Source organism: Vidua chalybeata, chromosome Z, assembly GCF_026979565.1.
Source record: "Vidua chalybeata isolate OUT-0048 chromosome Z, bVidCha1 merged haplotype, whole genome shotgun sequence".
In the NCBI taxonomy this organism is placed as follows: domain Eukaryota; kingdom Metazoa; phylum Chordata; class Aves; order Passeriformes; family Viduidae; genus Vidua; species Vidua chalybeata.
The window spans coordinates 36,441,552-36,459,467 of record NC_071570.1 but is presented as its reverse complement, the minus strand read 5'-3'; the positions used below and the strand labels follow the sequence as shown (position 1 = coordinate 36,459,467).

The following is a 17,916-nucleotide window of genomic DNA, read 5'->3' as shown; positions in this document are numbered from 1 at the left end:
ACGCGGCCGCCCGACCCCCGCGTGCCCCTCAGTCCTTCCGGGTTGGCGGCCACGGGCCCGCCCCCGCCCCGCCCCAAGGTCGGTCGGAGCCGCGGCGGCGGTACCGCGGGCGGGAGCACGGTGTCGTGTCGGGCTGCGGCGGTGCGTGTGCGGGGCTGTGTGCGGAGCGGCTCGGTGCGGGGCTGCGGGAGGAGCGTGTGCGGGGCTGTGTGCGGAGCGGCTCGGTGCGGGGCTGCGGGAGGAGCGTGTGCGGGGCTCCGCGCGGGGCGTGTGCGCCGCGTCGTGAGGGGCTGCGCCGGCACCGCCTCATTCTCCCGGTGCGTGTGGGGGCCAGCCGCTGGTGGGGAGAAGACAGCGGTGCCGCGCTGTCGGGGGAAGGGAGGGAGAGGGAGAGGGAGCGTGGCGGGACGGACGTGCGGGAGAAAGCAGGTGGCCTGAGAAGGGGCCCGCGGGAACGGGGAGTGGGGAGCGGGGAAGTGGCGGCTGCGGGGTGACCCCCGAGCGGGGACAGTGCATAGCAGGGGACGAGCCGCCCGCCCAAGGTCATTCGGTGGCCACGGGCTATAAATAGCGACAGGAGAGAGAAGGGGCCGCTGCCGCGGGGGCCCGGCGGGATTCTGGGCGAAGAGCACATTCTTGGCTCCCCTGTCCACTGCCCAGCGTGTCCCGCCCCGAGTGCTTGCTGAGCCTCCTGGGCGCCTGCAAGCTGTCTCCCACCCACGGTGACTCCTGAGGGAGCTGTGGCATGTATTGGAGTCGTTTGTTTGGTGCTTTGGGGCGCCGCGGTTTTCCCCTACCGCAGTTCCCGTTTTAAAGTAACGGTGTAACGTGAAAATGGCCCTGAGTCGCAGAAATGCGATCCCCAGTTCGGCTGGTCACGCCAGTTGCTTTGGTTAAGAGCTGTCTTACTTAATTTGGGAAAAAAACAAAAAGATTTTTTTTCTAGCCTGAAAAATAAAGGTGGTGAGGAATGATTGTCTCATGGCTCCTGGCAGTCGACTGGTCCTAAACCTGCTGTGTTTACATGCCTTCTGTCCAGTGCCATTAATAACTCTTGATTTGTTTTCACATTTGCTGTAGGGGTTCCATACGTGGCAAGGAATTTGTTGTGAGGTCTGGGTGCAATGGCGAGCCTTCTGCGTGTTGCTGTGAGTGGATGCTCAGCTCCTGTTTTTGGCAATGTGTTCCCACCGAAGGCGCGTTCTGCAAAGGTGCTGTGCTTGCGAATGTTTAGAACGCACCAGGTGCTTGGTTCTCAGGCAGCTCCAAAGCCAGGTAAATTGATTAAAGTACTGTAAGCAGTCTTTTATTTTAAAACATGAATTTAAATGGTTTCTTTTTTTTTTTTCTTTCTTTCAGATCTGCATTAGTACAGAAAAGACTTAAAATAGAAAGAACACTCTTAAATCATGTCAGCAGCGTACTTGAGTCAGTTGCAGCACAATTTTAGACTGGCTTTAGAGGACTTACACAGAAGGTGTTTGTGTTTATTATGAATACTTTAGATCCACATTGTTTTTGTGGTTAGAGGATTTGAACTCCTGCTAATACTTGCTTGAAGGAAGTATTTAAATAAATGCTTTTATTAGTTAAAATCTGAGTTCCCCATTTGTTTTGGTAGTGCAGCTCTTTGTGTGCATGTGAGAGAAAATACAGACCTCACAAAGACAGCAACTGCTAGCATATATAGACATTATTAGCACATCTTAAAAAAAATCTCTTAACTTTGTTTAGGAAGCACTTACATTGTATCACTTTGAAAAACTATTGATCTGTATCTGTATGTCCAGATCTGTATGATCTGTATGTGTAGGGTTTGTTAGTGTATTTGCACAACTTGCATTTCAGTAGATAGTGGACAAGTTCAGGTATTTTCAGGGAAAAAAAAACCTGTGAAAGGGGGCACCCTTGTTTCCAGTTTCTAGTATGACCCTGCTATATGAAGATCGGAACTGACAATTATTTTTCTCTATTCTATGTTGTATATAACCTGACAGTTGGAAGGAAGACTGAAGAATACCTAATGCAGGTTTAATGCTATTTTTGCCCATTATTACTGCATGGGTCATGTTTTCCTTGGAATTTAGAGACCCTGCTTTTGTGCAAATGTAGGATCTTAGTCTGCAAAAGATTAATGTGGAGAGTTGGACTGCTTGCACACATGATATTTGGTTCTTCCAAATGTAGACAGTAGGTAACTGCATTAGGTACTTGAGCGTATAAAGAAATTAGTGCTGTTGGAAACAGAAGTGTCTGATTATGAAAATGTGGGTCACAAAAGTAGCATTTAGTAGCTCAGAGAAGCCTGTGTTGTGTAGAATTTGTGGCAGTATTAACAATGAATGGTGCGTTTTGCGGTCCTTTCAACTTGGTGATTGAAGATTTTGGAACTTCTGAAGAAATGTCATGAGGGGAAGTTTCTTTACTCTGAGGGCTTCTGATAAATCTGTATCACAGTTGCATGCTGAAACCAGAATTTCTTTGATAGATTTGATATGCTCTTGATTTTTTTCCCATGTTAAATATCTGAATAAAAGAGACATCTGTCAGTCTTCATATGGCAGATTGTCCCTTGGTTGGGCGCATAAACTGGAACATAGGAAACTAGGTTCAAAGTTCTTTCTCAAATATCCCAGGTAAGTGTCCTTATTTGAGTTTGGAATCAATTTTGTATTTGGCTTTGACCACAAATTTCATCACGAAACTAAAGAATCTCTTCTGTTTTATTGAAATTGGTATGCTACTCTGTGTGTGTATGAATTTTCTCATTTTTAAGAATAACTTCCTGGAAAAAATTCACTTCCATGTCAAACCACGACACTTTTGAAAAAATTTCCCGCAAGGATGGAGAATTTTGATTAGTTGTAATATGTTTAAATGCTCACTGCTGCCCTGTCAAATCTGTTGTGTGGAAGCCCTTATTTAAGGATTAGTAGTATTCATGAAATGCAGTTATTTAATATGGAGAATTACAAGTTTGGTAGTCTTTTGGTTGATAATTAAGTTGTCCTTTTAGTATGCTTTGGTAACGTGATTTGTCATTCAGTAGAGGACAAATCAAGGAGAAAACAGCAATTTAATGACAAATTAGAAGCAGGGCTATTTCTTATATTTTCTTTTTAAGTGCTCTTGAATCAAAATGTAACAAATTCAAAATACCTGTGTTTTAGTCTTTCAGAAATTAGCTTTGATTATTTTAACGCTTGGTAAAATTACTGTATTACTAAGAAGAGTAAGTTTTCTGAAAAGACTAGTGTCTCAGTGATTCTTCTTAAGGCTGTAGTTACTACTTTTACTTGTCTCAGATTAGCTTTAATTCCATCCAGGCTATGTTATGTACAAGAACATAACTGCTGCTTGAGGACAAGAAATATAGAGATATGGAGTCAGCTGAAAAGTGAACTTGGAGCATGGATAATTTTCTTACTGCCACCTATTATGCTGCTACTTGCTTAATAGAAACATAAGAACTTTCATCCAGGTGTAAACAAGTATTCCCATAATCTATGCCAGGTAGTCACTAGGACCAGCTCTTGAGAAACATACAAAACTTTCTGAAGCCCTGGGAAAGGTACATATGGAGTGACTGACTGAGCTTCCCAGTATACTTCCAGATTAGTTTGTCCTACAGCTCTGTGACTTTTACCCCTCTCTATTTTGGAATTTTAAGTATATTTTTTATTTTGAGGCTTATTTCTTAAAATTTCCTATTTTTTTCTAAACTTATAACAGTTCATTTTTAATTAGTTCTCTAGGTAAGCTTTATTTTATTTATAAAGAAGAAATATTCTCCTTTAATTTCCCTTTTATTTTTTTTTATTCCTTATTTATGTAATAGGAGGGATCAGGTATTCGCTTAATCTTCTGTACCATTTTGTTTCTTTTTGCCAACATTATATTGCTGTTCTTTGGAATATGTCCTCATCTTCAGAACAGATGAGATCGTTTGTTTAAAGGTTATTAGCATAACATAAAAAATAGGCATCCTGTTTTCAATCCCAGAACATATGGCATATGGTCAAAACTTCTCCTTTATCTTTTCCCTAAGTCAGTTTCTATTGGTTGATACTGTTTTGTTACAGACTACTTCTCAAAGTCAGGTTAAGGAAATTAAAAAACCTGTGTTTTCTGCTATAGTTCTGACTTAGAATCTTCTCTAAGATTCTTATATATAGAAGTTAAATGGGGAAAGTCGCAGTTATAGTTTTGTTTACTTGAAGTTTGAATATGTCTTCATTACACAGTTAGGATTGTGGTAAGGGAATGAGAGAGTGGCTTCTTACTAGTTTTTAGAAGTTCTAAGTTATGTATATGCCAGAGTGTTTCACTGGAATGTATATTCCACTCTAAGACCTGTGAAATTTAATGATTCTACTTCTGATAGTGGCAGAATCTAAGTACTGTGTACCTTCTACTCAATATATTAAAAAACTTCACGAGTCAAAAATGTGCTCTAGGTGTGTGTGTATCACTCAGCATTTGGAAGATGTCCATGATATTGTAAAGTAGTAAGTCAGTAAAACATATTCAAGGCAGTATTTAAAGAGATTATCTGACATGAAGGATTAGAGAGACAACTTGTAGGCTTCACACTCTCACATAACTTTAAACCCCTGGCAGGGATAGCAGATGAGCTTCTTCAAAATAAAAGCTAAATTAAGGTCTTAAATTTATAATCTGAGATTTCAACTTTTCAAAACTATTGACTTTGATGAAATTGCTGAATCCAGCAAACCAAATCTGTGCTAATTACAGATCTTCTGCCAGCTAGAGTATTGATCATACCCTGTTGTGTGTGTCAGCGCAGACAGGCAGGTGGGACAGCCACAAAGTCATGTCTAGAATCCAAAGGGTAAATTTAATTTCCATTACTTTGCTAATGGGGTATTGCTGAAGCAGCACCCGGGCAGAGGAAAACAAGCAGGCAGAGGAAAACAAATGGAGACACAGGCACCAGTAAATCATCACAGATTTGCTGTTCACATAGGCTTATCAAGAGTTATTTCCAGCTGAAAGGGAGCTTTGCAGTCCTCTGTGCTGGTGTCCTGCTTTTTAACCCTTTCTTCCCAAGACCTCTACTGCAGTTTTAAGATAGATCTTTGTTTTTGAGCTGTAAATATCTGCTCCATTTTGATGCTGAATCACGTGGAAGCTCAGGACAGTCTACTTAAAAAATGTCCTCTGGCTAAAATTTGCTTTTGTATTATGGATTGCTGGAATTCTGGTAGTGAGACAGAGAAGAAAAATCGGTGAGGCAAATGAGACTTGTTGAATATTTTTCTTGGATTTGATCTCCCAAAGCTCTGGAGAAGAGCATGTTCCTCAGTGCTGGTCTGTGATCATTCTGTTTACTAAATAAGATGCAAATACTTGCTATCTGAAAAAGTTGTACTAATTTTTATTGCATGCAAGATGTACCAATAAAGAACAAGTGAGGAATGAGACAACACATGTGGCATCTAGTGAATGTATATTTGTCCTTTTATTCCTAGCCATTTACTCTTCTATTCTGTTACTCCACACAGAAGCAAATGAGCAGAAGGAAATTAGAAGCATCTATTGTCATTTGAGCCTTAGGAGCTAAAAGAAGATTTGCTTGAGAAAAATAAAAGCTTTAGTCGAATATCTTTCTGCCTTTAAATTTGCAGTTATCTATTTCCTTTATGCTATAATTTATTCCTTCCCCTGTTTGCTCCTTCTTTCCCCTCCCTTTTTTCCTTCCCCTTTTCCCCTTCTTTTTCCCTTCCCATATTTCCCCCCATGTTTCCCCCTCCTTTCCTCCCCTTTGATATTTTTTGTGCTACAAAAACTTCTAAAAGGAGAAAGGGAAGGTAGGACTTTAGTTCTTAACTGTTCTCAGTGCTTTTTGAAAAGTGTTTTGCATCCTATCCTACCCTAGAGCTACTTCCTCTCTGAAATTCTGGTTGGTCTCTGTTATCCTAACAAATTTCAATCTTCTAGGTTCATTCCTGCTTCTAAAAGACAAGAGAGCTCATTTCCACCGAGTTGATTTAGTGAAAATCAGAAGCAGGACTTTATTGTGTAGTCATTTGAAGAGATGAGGAGAAAAGTCTCTTCAAATGAGAAGGGTAATTTGAGTGACAGCAACAGTTACCACAGCTGGTAACAAGTGGTCAGTGTTGCTGTGGTGGGTATGGCCTGAGTTGTACGGTGATGTTTAGATTTGGTGTATGCTGGTGGAACAAATCATTGCAAAGCTCTGTTACCTTTGTGGGTGTGTTGTGTTAGATGTGCATTTTTGTTCCTGTTTTGGCTTTATGTTCTATGAATGTATGTTTTTCTGAATTTGAGTGTTGTCTTGTGATTAAAATATTTCAAATGTTCTCCAACATACAAAACATCAGAACACTTCTGTCTTCAAATTATTTGTTAATATTTTACTACTCAAATTTCAAAGGCAAAGCTAAAAAAAATGTAGAAGTAATTAGAATCATAGAATCATTAAGGTTGGAGAAGACCTGTAAGATCAAGTCCAACCTTTGACTGAAAACCACCTTGTCAATTAAGCCATAGTACTAAGTGCCACATCCAGTTGTTTCTTCAGCACTTCCGTTTTTTTCAGAACATAGTAAGTTGACAGTACCTTTAAAGTTTCTAACCAAAAACATTTTCAAATTGTCAACTTTAAGCACATTGTAGTCCAGGTTCAATTTCACAGATAAATAATTTTCATATTTTAAATCTAAATTTAGTTCCTCAAAGCTCTTATATTGTAGTATGCTTTTAGCTTTTTTTTTTTTTTCTTGTTTCTATCTCAAAGTCAAAAGGAGGCCTTCCTAAAATTTGCATTCTTTGCCTGGTACAATTTTTTGTAGTACAATACATACTATTGTTGGACTATTTCAAAGAGATTTGTAATTTTAAACAAGCCTCTCATCCGCTTCCTCCCCTTTTTTTAGGTTTGGGGTTTCTTTGGTGGGTTTTGTAGTTGTTGCTGTTGTTGTTGCTTGATCATTAATATGAGTGACGGCTTAGACTGCTCAAATTATAGTTCATTAATATTCATGTGCTGTAAATGTCGTGCATAGTAATGTCACAATCCAGATTTAAATTCTGGATAGGTGTCAGTGAAAGCTGGTACAGGATTCAGCCTATGTGTTGGACTGCATGCTGTCAGTGTAATTGAAGCACTGTAATAGTTTTATGTATGATTATTCTGCTTGAGCCTGTGTATTCATAAATAATGTATTTGAACACTTGTTTGGATCAGAGAAGTTTACCTCTCAGATATGAGACTGAAAGCCCCCAAATTGTACTCGAATGAGGTTAGGTGTTTGTAATTTGAAAACTTTAACTAAAACATAAATTTCAGCTTCAGCAGTTTCCTGATGTTACTTAATGGAGCTTTGAACAAGTTAAGAGAAAGAAATAACTTTGAAGAGAAATATTTTTGAAGAAACTGGTAGCTGGATATTCCTTTATTCTTCAACTACTTCTGAATTCACATTTTTAATTTCTTTGGCAACTTTTAGAGTAGCTTATTGATGCAGTTATGCCTTTCAGTGTACTTTGTGGTGTGTATGTAGCATTCAATAATAGTGATTTGGCATAATTTGTAATGTATTACAAACATACTCAGTTAAAATGCAGTTCCACTGTTCAAGCTCATTTATTTCTGTCTTCACAATAACCTGGAAGTGACTAGAAAGCTATTTAAATTCTGGCCTGAGGCAGAATGTGTTATCACCAGTACACCAGGTGTTTGTAAATCAGAATGCTAGTTACACAATCAGAACTGTGTAAACGACAATGAGTATGAACTGCACCAAACACTTGTTACCGCTTGTGTGGCTGATTGTGGTCACCTGCTGATCGCTGAGAGAACAAGGATCCCTAGGAAGATGGTGTAATTTAAGGAAATGTAAATGATGTTCATAGAAAATAGCATTCTGCTTCCTCCTCCCTTAGGAGGGAGAATTGCTAACTGTGACATGTGTCTGCATGTGTCTGTACAATGTTGAAGAGTGTCCCTTATGCCAGTTAATTAATGTTTAGTACAATTAATGCTGTCTTATCTGCCACTCTTACAGGAATTCCTTATAAACAACTGACTGTGGGTGTCCCCAGGGAGATATTTGAGAATGAGAAGAGAGTGGCTCTGTCGCCGGCTGGAGTTCAAGCCTTGGTTAAGCAAGGCTTCAATGTTGTGGTGGAATCTGGTGCTGGAGAAGCTTCTAAATTTTCTGATGACCATTACAGAGAAGTTGGAGCAAAGATCCAGGGGACCAAGGAAGTTCTGGCTTCTGACTTGATTGTGAAAGTAATTGCTTTATTAGTATATTTACTATTACATTGTTTTTGGAGAAATGTATAGGTAATTTTTTTCTAATAATCTGTGGAAAGTTCAGTAAGTAAGGTCCTTTAAATTAACTTTTTCCATTTTGAGTTGTGATTCAAGTTTTGTTGTTTTTTTTTTCTTTTAATAGCTCAGGCATGCACCTGCACTAAAAAAAAGTAAAAGACAGTGTTGAAAAAATTGTGGATAATATCTCTAGCAAGTTTTTAACTACCTAAGAGTTGTTGTGTTTTCTAGAATGAGGTAGACTAGTTCTGTAATCTAATCAGATGAGAAACCTGCTCTAAGAAATCCTTTATCCAAGATTGGTAACATATTACTCTAGTTACTCTTTAAGTAGAGTGGTTTGGGATTTAGAAAATATGATTGTGTGACTTCTCTGAATTCCACAGCGAAGATTTGTTTAAAAAATTGAGAAAAGAGCTAAAAGCAATCTTACTTGAGAGGTATTAGGTTATGCAGAGTCCTGAAGGGGAAAAAAAAAGACCTTTACCTTATTGAGGCTTCCTTCAATTGCTCTGTTTAAAATTATCCCATCAGCATTGAACATAGAATTTCTGTGAGCTGCTTTGTGAAACACGCTTTTAAGTAGGTTTCTGTTTGGAGAAAAATGAGAAACTCAGAAGTGAATATAGATGAAGATTAGTGTCTGCTGGACATCTGGCATGAAATGCCCTGTATGTAGTCATGCACTGCAACCTTATTAGTGATTCTTAGTTTGCAGAGCTTAATTGTCATATGTGTTGAGTAATCATTTGGCATAAAAATGGTGGGTTTGAGGGTAGTTGTCTGTTACAAAAGCGACTGCTAGTTGGAAATCATTAGATCTTTGTGAAGGTGTGTGCTGATGGTTTTTGCCCTGTCACCAATCCACCTAGAGCCAATTCCATGACGTGGACTGCAGCTGAGAAGTGCAGTTACTCAGTTCAGTTGTGTAAATAGTCTTTGATATGCATTCTTCTTTCTGTAATTTTTGCATGGGAATGAACAGACTGCAATGTGAGAGAAAGGAAGTGGAATGTGTTCTGATTTCTCTCCTCTGATTAACTTGGGAACTTCTGTCTTTTTTCAGGTGAGAGCTCCTATATATAACTCATCTCTAGGTATACATGAGGCAGATCTTTTCAAGACAGCAGCAACCCTGATCAGTTTTATCTACCCAGCACAAAATCCAGACCTGCTGAAAAAACTTGCAGAAAAAAAAGTTACTGTCTTGGCTATGGATCAGGTTCCACGGGTCACCATTGCTCAGGGATATGATGCACTTAGCTCCATGGCCAACATTGCTGGGTATGATTTTTTTTTTCTTTTTTTTTTCCTGCTTCATTAAGTATAGCTAATTTAAAATCATGTGCTTTGATATTAGGTATACCTAAAATGATTCTACATCTCTATTTTCATAGAGCTGTTTCAAGCAGGGTGGTGTTAAAGTTTTTTATGGTTAGCTTTATAGCAGATCACACCAATGCTTTTAAAATAAACAAAATTGAACACAATTCTTTTAATTCCTTGACTGTTCTATCTAGTACCTTTTTGCTCTGAACTAACTTATCTTGAATACAGATTGTCTGCATGGGGATCTGGTGTTGTTAGGAGCTAACTAACCCAAAGAACACTCAGTGTGAATGCAATTGCCATAGTAGTTACAAACAAAAGATCAGATATTGTCAGACATCTCCATAGAAATACGAATGAAGACTATTAAGCTTGTGTTCAATGATAAAATACTAAGCTTGCTTTATCCTACACATATTCTGGTCAAATGTTCGTCTTTTAGATTGATGTAATGAATGGAATTTACTGAATCTGAGAAAACACTGATGTGTGTTCATCCTTGATTGACAGTTACAAGGCTGTGGTCCTGGCAGCAAATCACTTTGGTCGATTTTTCACGGGTCAAATCACAGCTGCTGGTAAAGTTCCTCCAGCAAAGGTATGTGCAATTAAATACACACTGTGGCAAAAGAATATTTGAATTTCTGAGCAACGGTTAGAAACTATTCTAACTGAATATTCTAACTGTTGCTGAAACTATGTTAAAAGGCTTTTTTCCTGCCTTTGGGCTGTTTATAGAGACTTCAGCAATCACTGTAATTATTCTCATGCCACTTTTTGTTCACATCTGTTCTGGATTTGTTTTGGGAATAATAGAATGATTTGAGTTTTATTTAAGTTTGCTTAGTTTTAAACATCAGAATAGCTATAAGGGGTTGGATTTATTTTTTTTCAAAATAGGAGAAGGTAAGGAAGCAGTTAAGAAAATTCAGAGATACTGGTATTTCTGGTGCATTGACGAATGCAATGGAAAGAATTTACTTGATTGGAATTACAGATTGATTGGGTTGAAGAGAAATGAAAGTAGAATTAAGGAAGAAAAAAGTAAGATAAATCAAGGAGAAAAACTATAAGCTACAAAAGAGTTGGCTCTTAAATATGTGTAATTAGGAGGTACCGCTTTTAAACTGTTGGATGTATGGGGTAACTCTGCCCAATTAAATTTGGTTTTATCCTAAGGTATCTTGTTTAAATGGCTAGCTAATGAGATTTATCATTTTAGGTGCTGATCATTGGAGGAGGAGTTGCTGGCCTGGCTTCTGCAGGAGCAGCAAAATCAATGGGTGCAGTGGTTCGTGGATTTGATACTAGGTAAGGGTGTGAAAATTGTAATATCAATCTGAAATTACTTGAAGATTAAGTTGTTTATGGCTATATTAGAGTGAAATAATTTGTACTACACTGAGTCATAATTCACTTCCTACCACTTTTATGCCATCATTAGTCCTTAATTTTTTATTAATTTTAAAATCTGTCTAAAACTTTTCCATTTTTATTTTAATTCATTTCTTAAGCACGCTAAATACTTTTATCTTGAGATTAAAGAACATTTATGTTTAATTCTCTGCATGTTGTCACCGTTCACCTAACACTGAAATTTACTCTCTTTGTTTAATGTGATGTCATATGATGCAAAGTAAATTCAGAATATTAACAAGCCACAAACACCCACCCCCTGGCAATTTTCCCAGTGAAAATAAGACTTACTAGTACTTCCCATCTCACTGTTTAAAGACAAGGTCACGGGTTCTGTGCTTGTCTTCCATTTTAGGCACCTTAGTTTGGGCTGTAGATTTACCAAGTGACGACAATGGAAATGCATGAGGAGAGTTAATCAGCAAAGCCTCAGCTCTGAGGTTTTCCTTGAAGCAACTCTGCTGACTATGCAGCAAATCATAGGCTGCCTTCATTCCTTATTCAAATCTGACTGGAATATAAATTTATCAATGAAATTATTTTTTTGCACTAAATACAGAAAGCTGAGGACTTTTGTTATGGTCTCCTTAATACTAGAATAAGTTTTACATCTCTTGTCTGAATATTGCTACTAAAACCACTGGTATGTATTTTTAAAGTTGTGTTTTTTCTCTCACCTACAATTTTATTTTTCTAGAGCTGCAGCCTTGGAACAGTTCAAGTCTCTTGGTGCTGAGCCTTTGGAAGTAGACTTAAAGGAATCTGGAGAGGGACAAGGTGGTTATGCTAAAGAAATGTCCAAAGAATTTATTGAAGCCGAAATGAAGCTCTTTGCCAAACAGTGCCAAGATGTTGACATTATCATCACTACAGCACTTATTCCAGGTATGTTTTATATGAAAAATGCAAATTTTCATTCTTCTAGGTAAGTTGTAATATTTTGCGGTTGCATCTGCCTGAAAACAGAGGGGTTAATGAATTATGTCTGTGTGAGCATGTGCCTCACTTCTGTGATAAAGGCCTGGTTTTAAAGTGAGTCCTTTTTTTTCCTAAACAACTTTTGTTTTCAAAGACTATCAGTATGAATCAAATACTGTCGTGTTTTTCTTACTAAAAAAGGAGTATTTAGTAATAAAGTGAGAATATATAATTCTCTTGCATATCTATTGCATCACTGCTACTTCTGCTATACAGCTTGTACACTGAAACAGGTCTGATTGAAATGGAATTGTCCTTTGTAATTGAAACACAGTAAGGTAGAGCTTAGAGTTTAGTGCTTCATGTTGCACAATGTCTGTATTTTAATAGTTTGCAATGTGGTGGCTTTTTTTTTTTCCTTATGGCTGGAATTGTAGATTGGATGTTAAGATTGTCGGTTTGCTGGCAGAATTGGACTAATCTTTGGTAGACTACTATGCATAACTTTCTTGTATGCTTTTGGAGCAGGATGTTCTAGCACTTCTGTCATTATAAAAAAAAAACTTTTTATCGTAGATACCAATTACTAGAAAATTTTGCTTACAAAATTAAAGGTTATATATAGAACAAAGAGGAGAAGTCATCTCTAAGCTCAACAGATAGAAAGCTGTATTTTGTGTTTAACTTACTATGCCTTGTTTTGTCAGGAAAAAAAGCTCCAATCTTGTTTAAGAAAGATATGATTGAATCAATGAAGGAAGGTTCAGTTGTTGTGGATTTAGCTGCAGAAGCAGGAGGAAATATTGAGACTACAAAGCCTGGAGAAATGTATGTTCATAAGGTGAGCATTTTAATCTGCAATTCATTCTCAGTTCACCTGAACTTCCATGGAGTTTTGTAAACTACATGCTGAAAAGAAGCAGCTGAATTTTCAACAATCTTTCAGGTGCTTTGGGCTGAAGTAATCCTTTAGATTTGCATTTGGTCACTATTTATATGCATAAATTTGAATATTTCTAAAGAAACTAACACCTTTGTATAATGTTAATTTGGTTGTTAATAGATATTACAGAATTCTTGCTGATTAAGCTTCCAAGTCCAGTGTTTGTCTCTTCTGAGTTGAAGGTGGGATTTGATATCTATTTCTTGGTCTATCAAAAAAACACAACAGTAGCAATAGGTTCTTTGATTTGCTTATCACCTCCCATGACTGGAGGTTAACATTTCCTGTCATAGGCAAAGCTAAGCAGGTTCAGACTCTCAGTGTTTACTTCAGTACAAAGTCTTTGGCTTACTCAGTATTATTTCAGCTTCAGGAGGGTGCTGGCTTTGCTTTTCTTTATCTTCAGCAACTTGAGTGTGTCTCCCATAGATTATCCAAAGCACTTGAAACTCAAACTAGATGTAGCATAAATTGGTTCCTTAAAGTAAGCAGTTTTGGTCTGGACTAAACTACTTTGGTTTTGCTTGTGTTCATTTGCTCAGTTGAGAACTTGTCTTTCTGCTTTTTGGGTTTTGTTTTTGGTACTTATGGGAAGTCTGCTAACAATTACAGCAATCTGGGTGATGAGATTTATAGCAGCAGATTTCCTAGGCAGTAATTTGGTAATGCAAGGATGTAATACTTTTATTTGCCTGTGGGACACTGCTGCCATGGTTGTCATTGACATAAGCAGAATTCTGTTTGTATATATCAAAGAATCACATGTTGCACTTGTCTTTGTGGCTTTCTAGGGCTTTTGATGTCATTGAGTAAAACCTAGAGAATGTAGAATACAAGTAAGCAGATACTTGCATGAAGGGTTTATATGGAACACTTTTAGTCAGAGGAGTATTACCCCTGGATTTAGTGTACTGGCTCTGTGTTATGGAAAATAGCAGAACTATTAGGATTGTGCCAGAGCATTGTATTAGGAAGCCAGAGTTCTAGAAGCATATACATATCTTAGCTATAAGTTGTGGGAGCAGTGTTTTAACACAAACCTGCTTTTGAACACCTAGAGTGTATGCCAGTCTCAGCTTCCCATTCTTTACTAAAGCCTGATATCCTTTAATTCTCATTAGTTCTTTAAGCAGTGAGGATATATTAGGTTACATTTTTACATTCATATGAATTCAGACCTATCTCTTGCACAGCTCTGAGGAGCTCCCTTCACTCCACTGGGATACAGAAATTTGTCTCCACTGCCTGCCTTCCAGAAAAACTGAGAAGATGCCAAGCATTAGGCAGATTAATCTGTTACCTGATTGTTTAAATAATTTAGGTTCTGAGAGAATGTAGGATTTGGAGAAGACAAGCTCTTGCACCAGTATATCTTCCTCTCCTTGAAGTCTTGTTGCTAATAGAGTTTAAGGTGTTGGATTTGATCATGTTGGATTCTGTAGCTATTGTGAGTGATCTGTCCCTGAATTAGTAGTGCCAGATCTGCAGGTAGGCAATTCAGTGGTGCTATAAACCGAGAAAAGTGGTACAGTTTGGATAGGTATTTCCAAAAGGATATACTGGAAGAGATTATGCTTTTTCAGAGATTATGCTTTTTCAGAGATTGTACAAATCCTTATTATTTTATTTTGATTTTTTTTCCAGGGTGTTACACACATTGGGTACACAGATCTGCCTAGCAGAATGGCTACTCAGGCCAGTACCCTGTATTCTAATAATATTATCAAACTTCTAAAAGCTATTAGCCCTGACAAAGAAAACTTCTACTTTGATCCAAAAGATGACTTTGACTATGGGACTCTGGATCATGTTATTAGAGGAACTGTAGTAATGAAGGTAAGCCAGTAAATACTCTATTCTTAATTTGTGAGTACAGACCTAACATTTATTATTTCTGTTTCTTCAAAAATCATTCAGAGATATTGCATGTCAACAGACTTCAGAGGTGGCTTGGTAGAGTGTGTGGGTAATTGTATGTTTATTCAGCTGAAAATTCCTCTGTTTCTTTTTACTCTCTTGTCAAGGTTAAACCTAATGTATTTACTAATGCAAAATAGGAAAAAAATAAAGTTTGTGTGTTTCATGTGATAAAAATATAGCTACTTAAAACATATTTGAGGCTTTACCAGACCAAAACATTCTTCCAGAAAAACATTCTTCCTTTAACGGAAAAAAAAAAAAGTGTTCCTTTTATAGTAAGATTAAAAAAAAAAAAAGGTGAAACTAGAATATGCAAAATACTTGAAGCTTTATCAGAAAATAATAAAATAAAAACTCAGGGCATAGACTTCAGCTCTCCCAGACCATTGAAGTGGTATGTACAGCTCAGTGCTGATAGCTCCACAAAGGCCTGAAGATTAACAAGAAATGTGGGATATCATCCTTTGTTCCTATCTGAGGTCTGGAAAGGCTGTGATTACAGTTCACATGTGTAGCAGATTTTGTTATTTCCAAGACTTAGTTTTATTTTGCATAATGTTTTCCACTTAAGGAACTTTATCTCTTTGCTTTTCTCTTGTTTCTGCTCTGGAGCCTTGTGCTGTCTCTTCACCAGGTACTCTTGGACATTAATATCAAATCTTGTCTGAAGAATGTGTAAACCAGTATGATTAACTTGGTCATGCCTTGCAAACTTCTGCTGATGCAGAAAAAGAGCCTGTTCCTGGGCATGGCTGTAGGATGTTAGCACTTGCCTGAATTGCCTGATTAAGAAGAAAAGGCTTCTCTAAGTATTAAGCATCTGCCATGTTGGGCATAACTGTAAATATCTGTTGTCAGGATGGCAAAGTGATTTTCCCAGCACCTCCACCAAATAACATTCCTCAGGGAGCGCCAGTGAAGCAGAAGACTGTAGCAGAGCTAGAAGCAGAAAAAGCAGCTACTATTACACCTTTTAGAAAAACCATGACTACTGCATCTGTATACACAGCAGGTAGGCAACTTCCATTGCTGGAGAATCAGTGTAGAGTACTTCTCACACTAATACTAATACTTTTGAATGACTCATCATCTAACTCATTCAATTGAAAAGCTATTTGGGAGAACAGTTGATTGGCTAGTGCAAAATCAGCATAGTGTAAGAATTGCTTGAGAGGGAAAATAAAACTTCTGAAATTTTACCAAAAGATTTGGTAAAATCAACAAGTGCTGATTCTCTGCACATATATGTGTTTAACTCTACTTAAATATTAGTAAAATGCTTTAAATTCTGAAGGACTCCTGCCAGGGACTGTGCCCATACTTTGCAGCAGAATCAAAGAAAGAATGTCTTTCCTTTCTTCAGATTTTACTGTATTGTGTGAGACTTAAATGGACACAGTCTACTGAAGTATTGGAAGTAGGACTTTGCTTTGACAAATACGTATTGGCTCTTAATTTCATTTGTTACTCTCAGTGCATCAGAACTTTTGCATGAAGTAATTAATGAATTCAGTAGTCTTAATTTTAATCCCTGTTCTTCATACATATGCTTTGATAAACCCAAGCAATATCTCAACATAATTGTGACTTCTACATTTTTTCTATAGAACAGGAGAGTGACAGGATTTAGTGTTGGTGTAGAAACCTATCTTTGCTGCATTATGACCATGCATAACAAATACGTATGGATTATATTTATGGCTTTATTTTCTGTTACAAAGGAAAGATAAGCACTGAAAGAACTTTGTGTATTTGAAAAGATTATCTCCCTGATTTTGAAACTAGTACATGCAGAGAATTCCATTTTGCTTTTGTGTCAGTTCTAGGCTCCTGTTTTATACAGTTTAAATGTAAGAAGTCATTGGAAAGTTAGAGTTGTCATGTGCTTTCCTTCTAGGTTTAGCTGGTATGTTGGGGCTGGGAATTGTAGCACCTAATGCTGCTTTCACACAAATGGTGACGACATTTGGCCTCTCTGGAATAGTGGGGTACCACACAGTATGGGGTGTGACTCCTGCTCTGCACTCCCCACTCATGTCTGTGACTAATGCTGTCTCAGGTAAGTGGCTGTCACACAGCTCCTTGTTTTCTACTTGAAGTAGGCACAACTTCTTTTACCTGAATTAGTACTGCTGTGCATGTTTGATTTTTCTTTCATAAATAGCAAGGATGCCTGAAACAATGTATTTCTGGGAGTATGATTTTTTCAAAAGAAAGGCCAATGTGATGCTGTATCCTTTTAATTTTCATAAGTAATTTTTACACTTGACGTATTTGCTTAAAAGTTTTTTTTACTTGGAGTGATGCAGTCTCCTTTTGTAGACCACATCTTTCCTCCCATCTTTTCAAAAGATTGCCCTGAAAACAACTTATCTTTCCTATTTTTTACATTCTTCTATTCATCTCCACAAACTATGTGCTGAGAGAGGGGAAAAAAGAAAAAAAATCCTAAAATGCCCATAAAATTCATAATTCTTATAAGTAAAATTTTATGTATCTGTGTTTGGCTATATGTGGCAGGTCACAAGTGATCTACTTTGGTTATTACAAAAAAAGTTTCCTTTATTGAACAAGTACTTGGCTAACTCTTTGCTTGAGGCACTGTTCTTCAAAACTACATTCATATACTCATTTTCTTTTTTTCTTTTGAAACATGTTTGTATTCCTGAAAAAGACCGTGGTAGTCTTCTTTTAAGCATTAATGTGTGAAGTGGAGGTCAAAATTTGAATTGACTGATATTTGTCCAGCAGTTGAAAGGAAATTTCCTATAGGGATAGAGCCTTTTAAGGTTACACAGTAACCTTTTCCAGTAACACTTTTTTCTCTTTTAAATAGGACTGACTGCAGTTGGTGGGCTGGTACTGATGGGAGGCCAATATCTCCCTCAAAACATTTCCCAAAGCCTAGCAGTGCTTTCAGCCTTTATATCTTCAGTCAATATTGCAGGTATGAATGTTAACTTTTCTCCCAATTATAACTTCAAGTACTAGTGTAATTTTAAAATTTCTTCTAGTTCTTTAATTGTATAATTCCAGAAATACTAGTCTGAGATTAGAATCTGAGAGC

The 17,916-nt window shown here is 37.6% G+C and overlaps 1 protein-coding gene across 1 annotated transcript in view; it reads left to right on the top strand.

The window, feature by feature from the left end:
* The first annotated feature begins 78 nt into the window (after nt 1-78).
* The window catches only part of NNT (nicotinamide nucleotide transhydrogenase), a 42,267-nt gene continuing 24,429 nt past the window's right edge, over nt 79-17,916 (top strand). The window contains exons 1-12 of the mRNA XM_053932571.1: nt 79-141; nt 1,081-1,275; nt 8,052-8,281; nt 9,390-9,607; nt 10,163-10,250; nt 10,875-10,963; nt 11,766-11,953; nt 12,694-12,827; nt 14,574-14,765; nt 15,708-15,861; nt 16,747-16,908; nt 17,686-17,796. Of these exons, the coding sequence (XP_053788546.1) occupies nt 1,125-1,275; nt 8,052-8,281; nt 9,390-9,607; nt 10,163-10,250; nt 10,875-10,963; nt 11,766-11,953; nt 12,694-12,827; nt 14,574-14,765; nt 15,708-15,861; nt 16,747-16,908; nt 17,686-17,796 (1,717 nt within the window). The 5' untranslated portion in view covers nt 79-141; nt 1,081-1,124. The remainder of the gene's footprint in view (nt 142-1,080; nt 1,276-8,051; nt 8,282-9,389; nt 9,608-10,162; nt 10,251-10,874; nt 10,964-11,765; nt 11,954-12,693; nt 12,828-14,573; nt 14,766-15,707; nt 15,862-16,746; nt 16,909-17,685; nt 17,797-17,916) is intronic.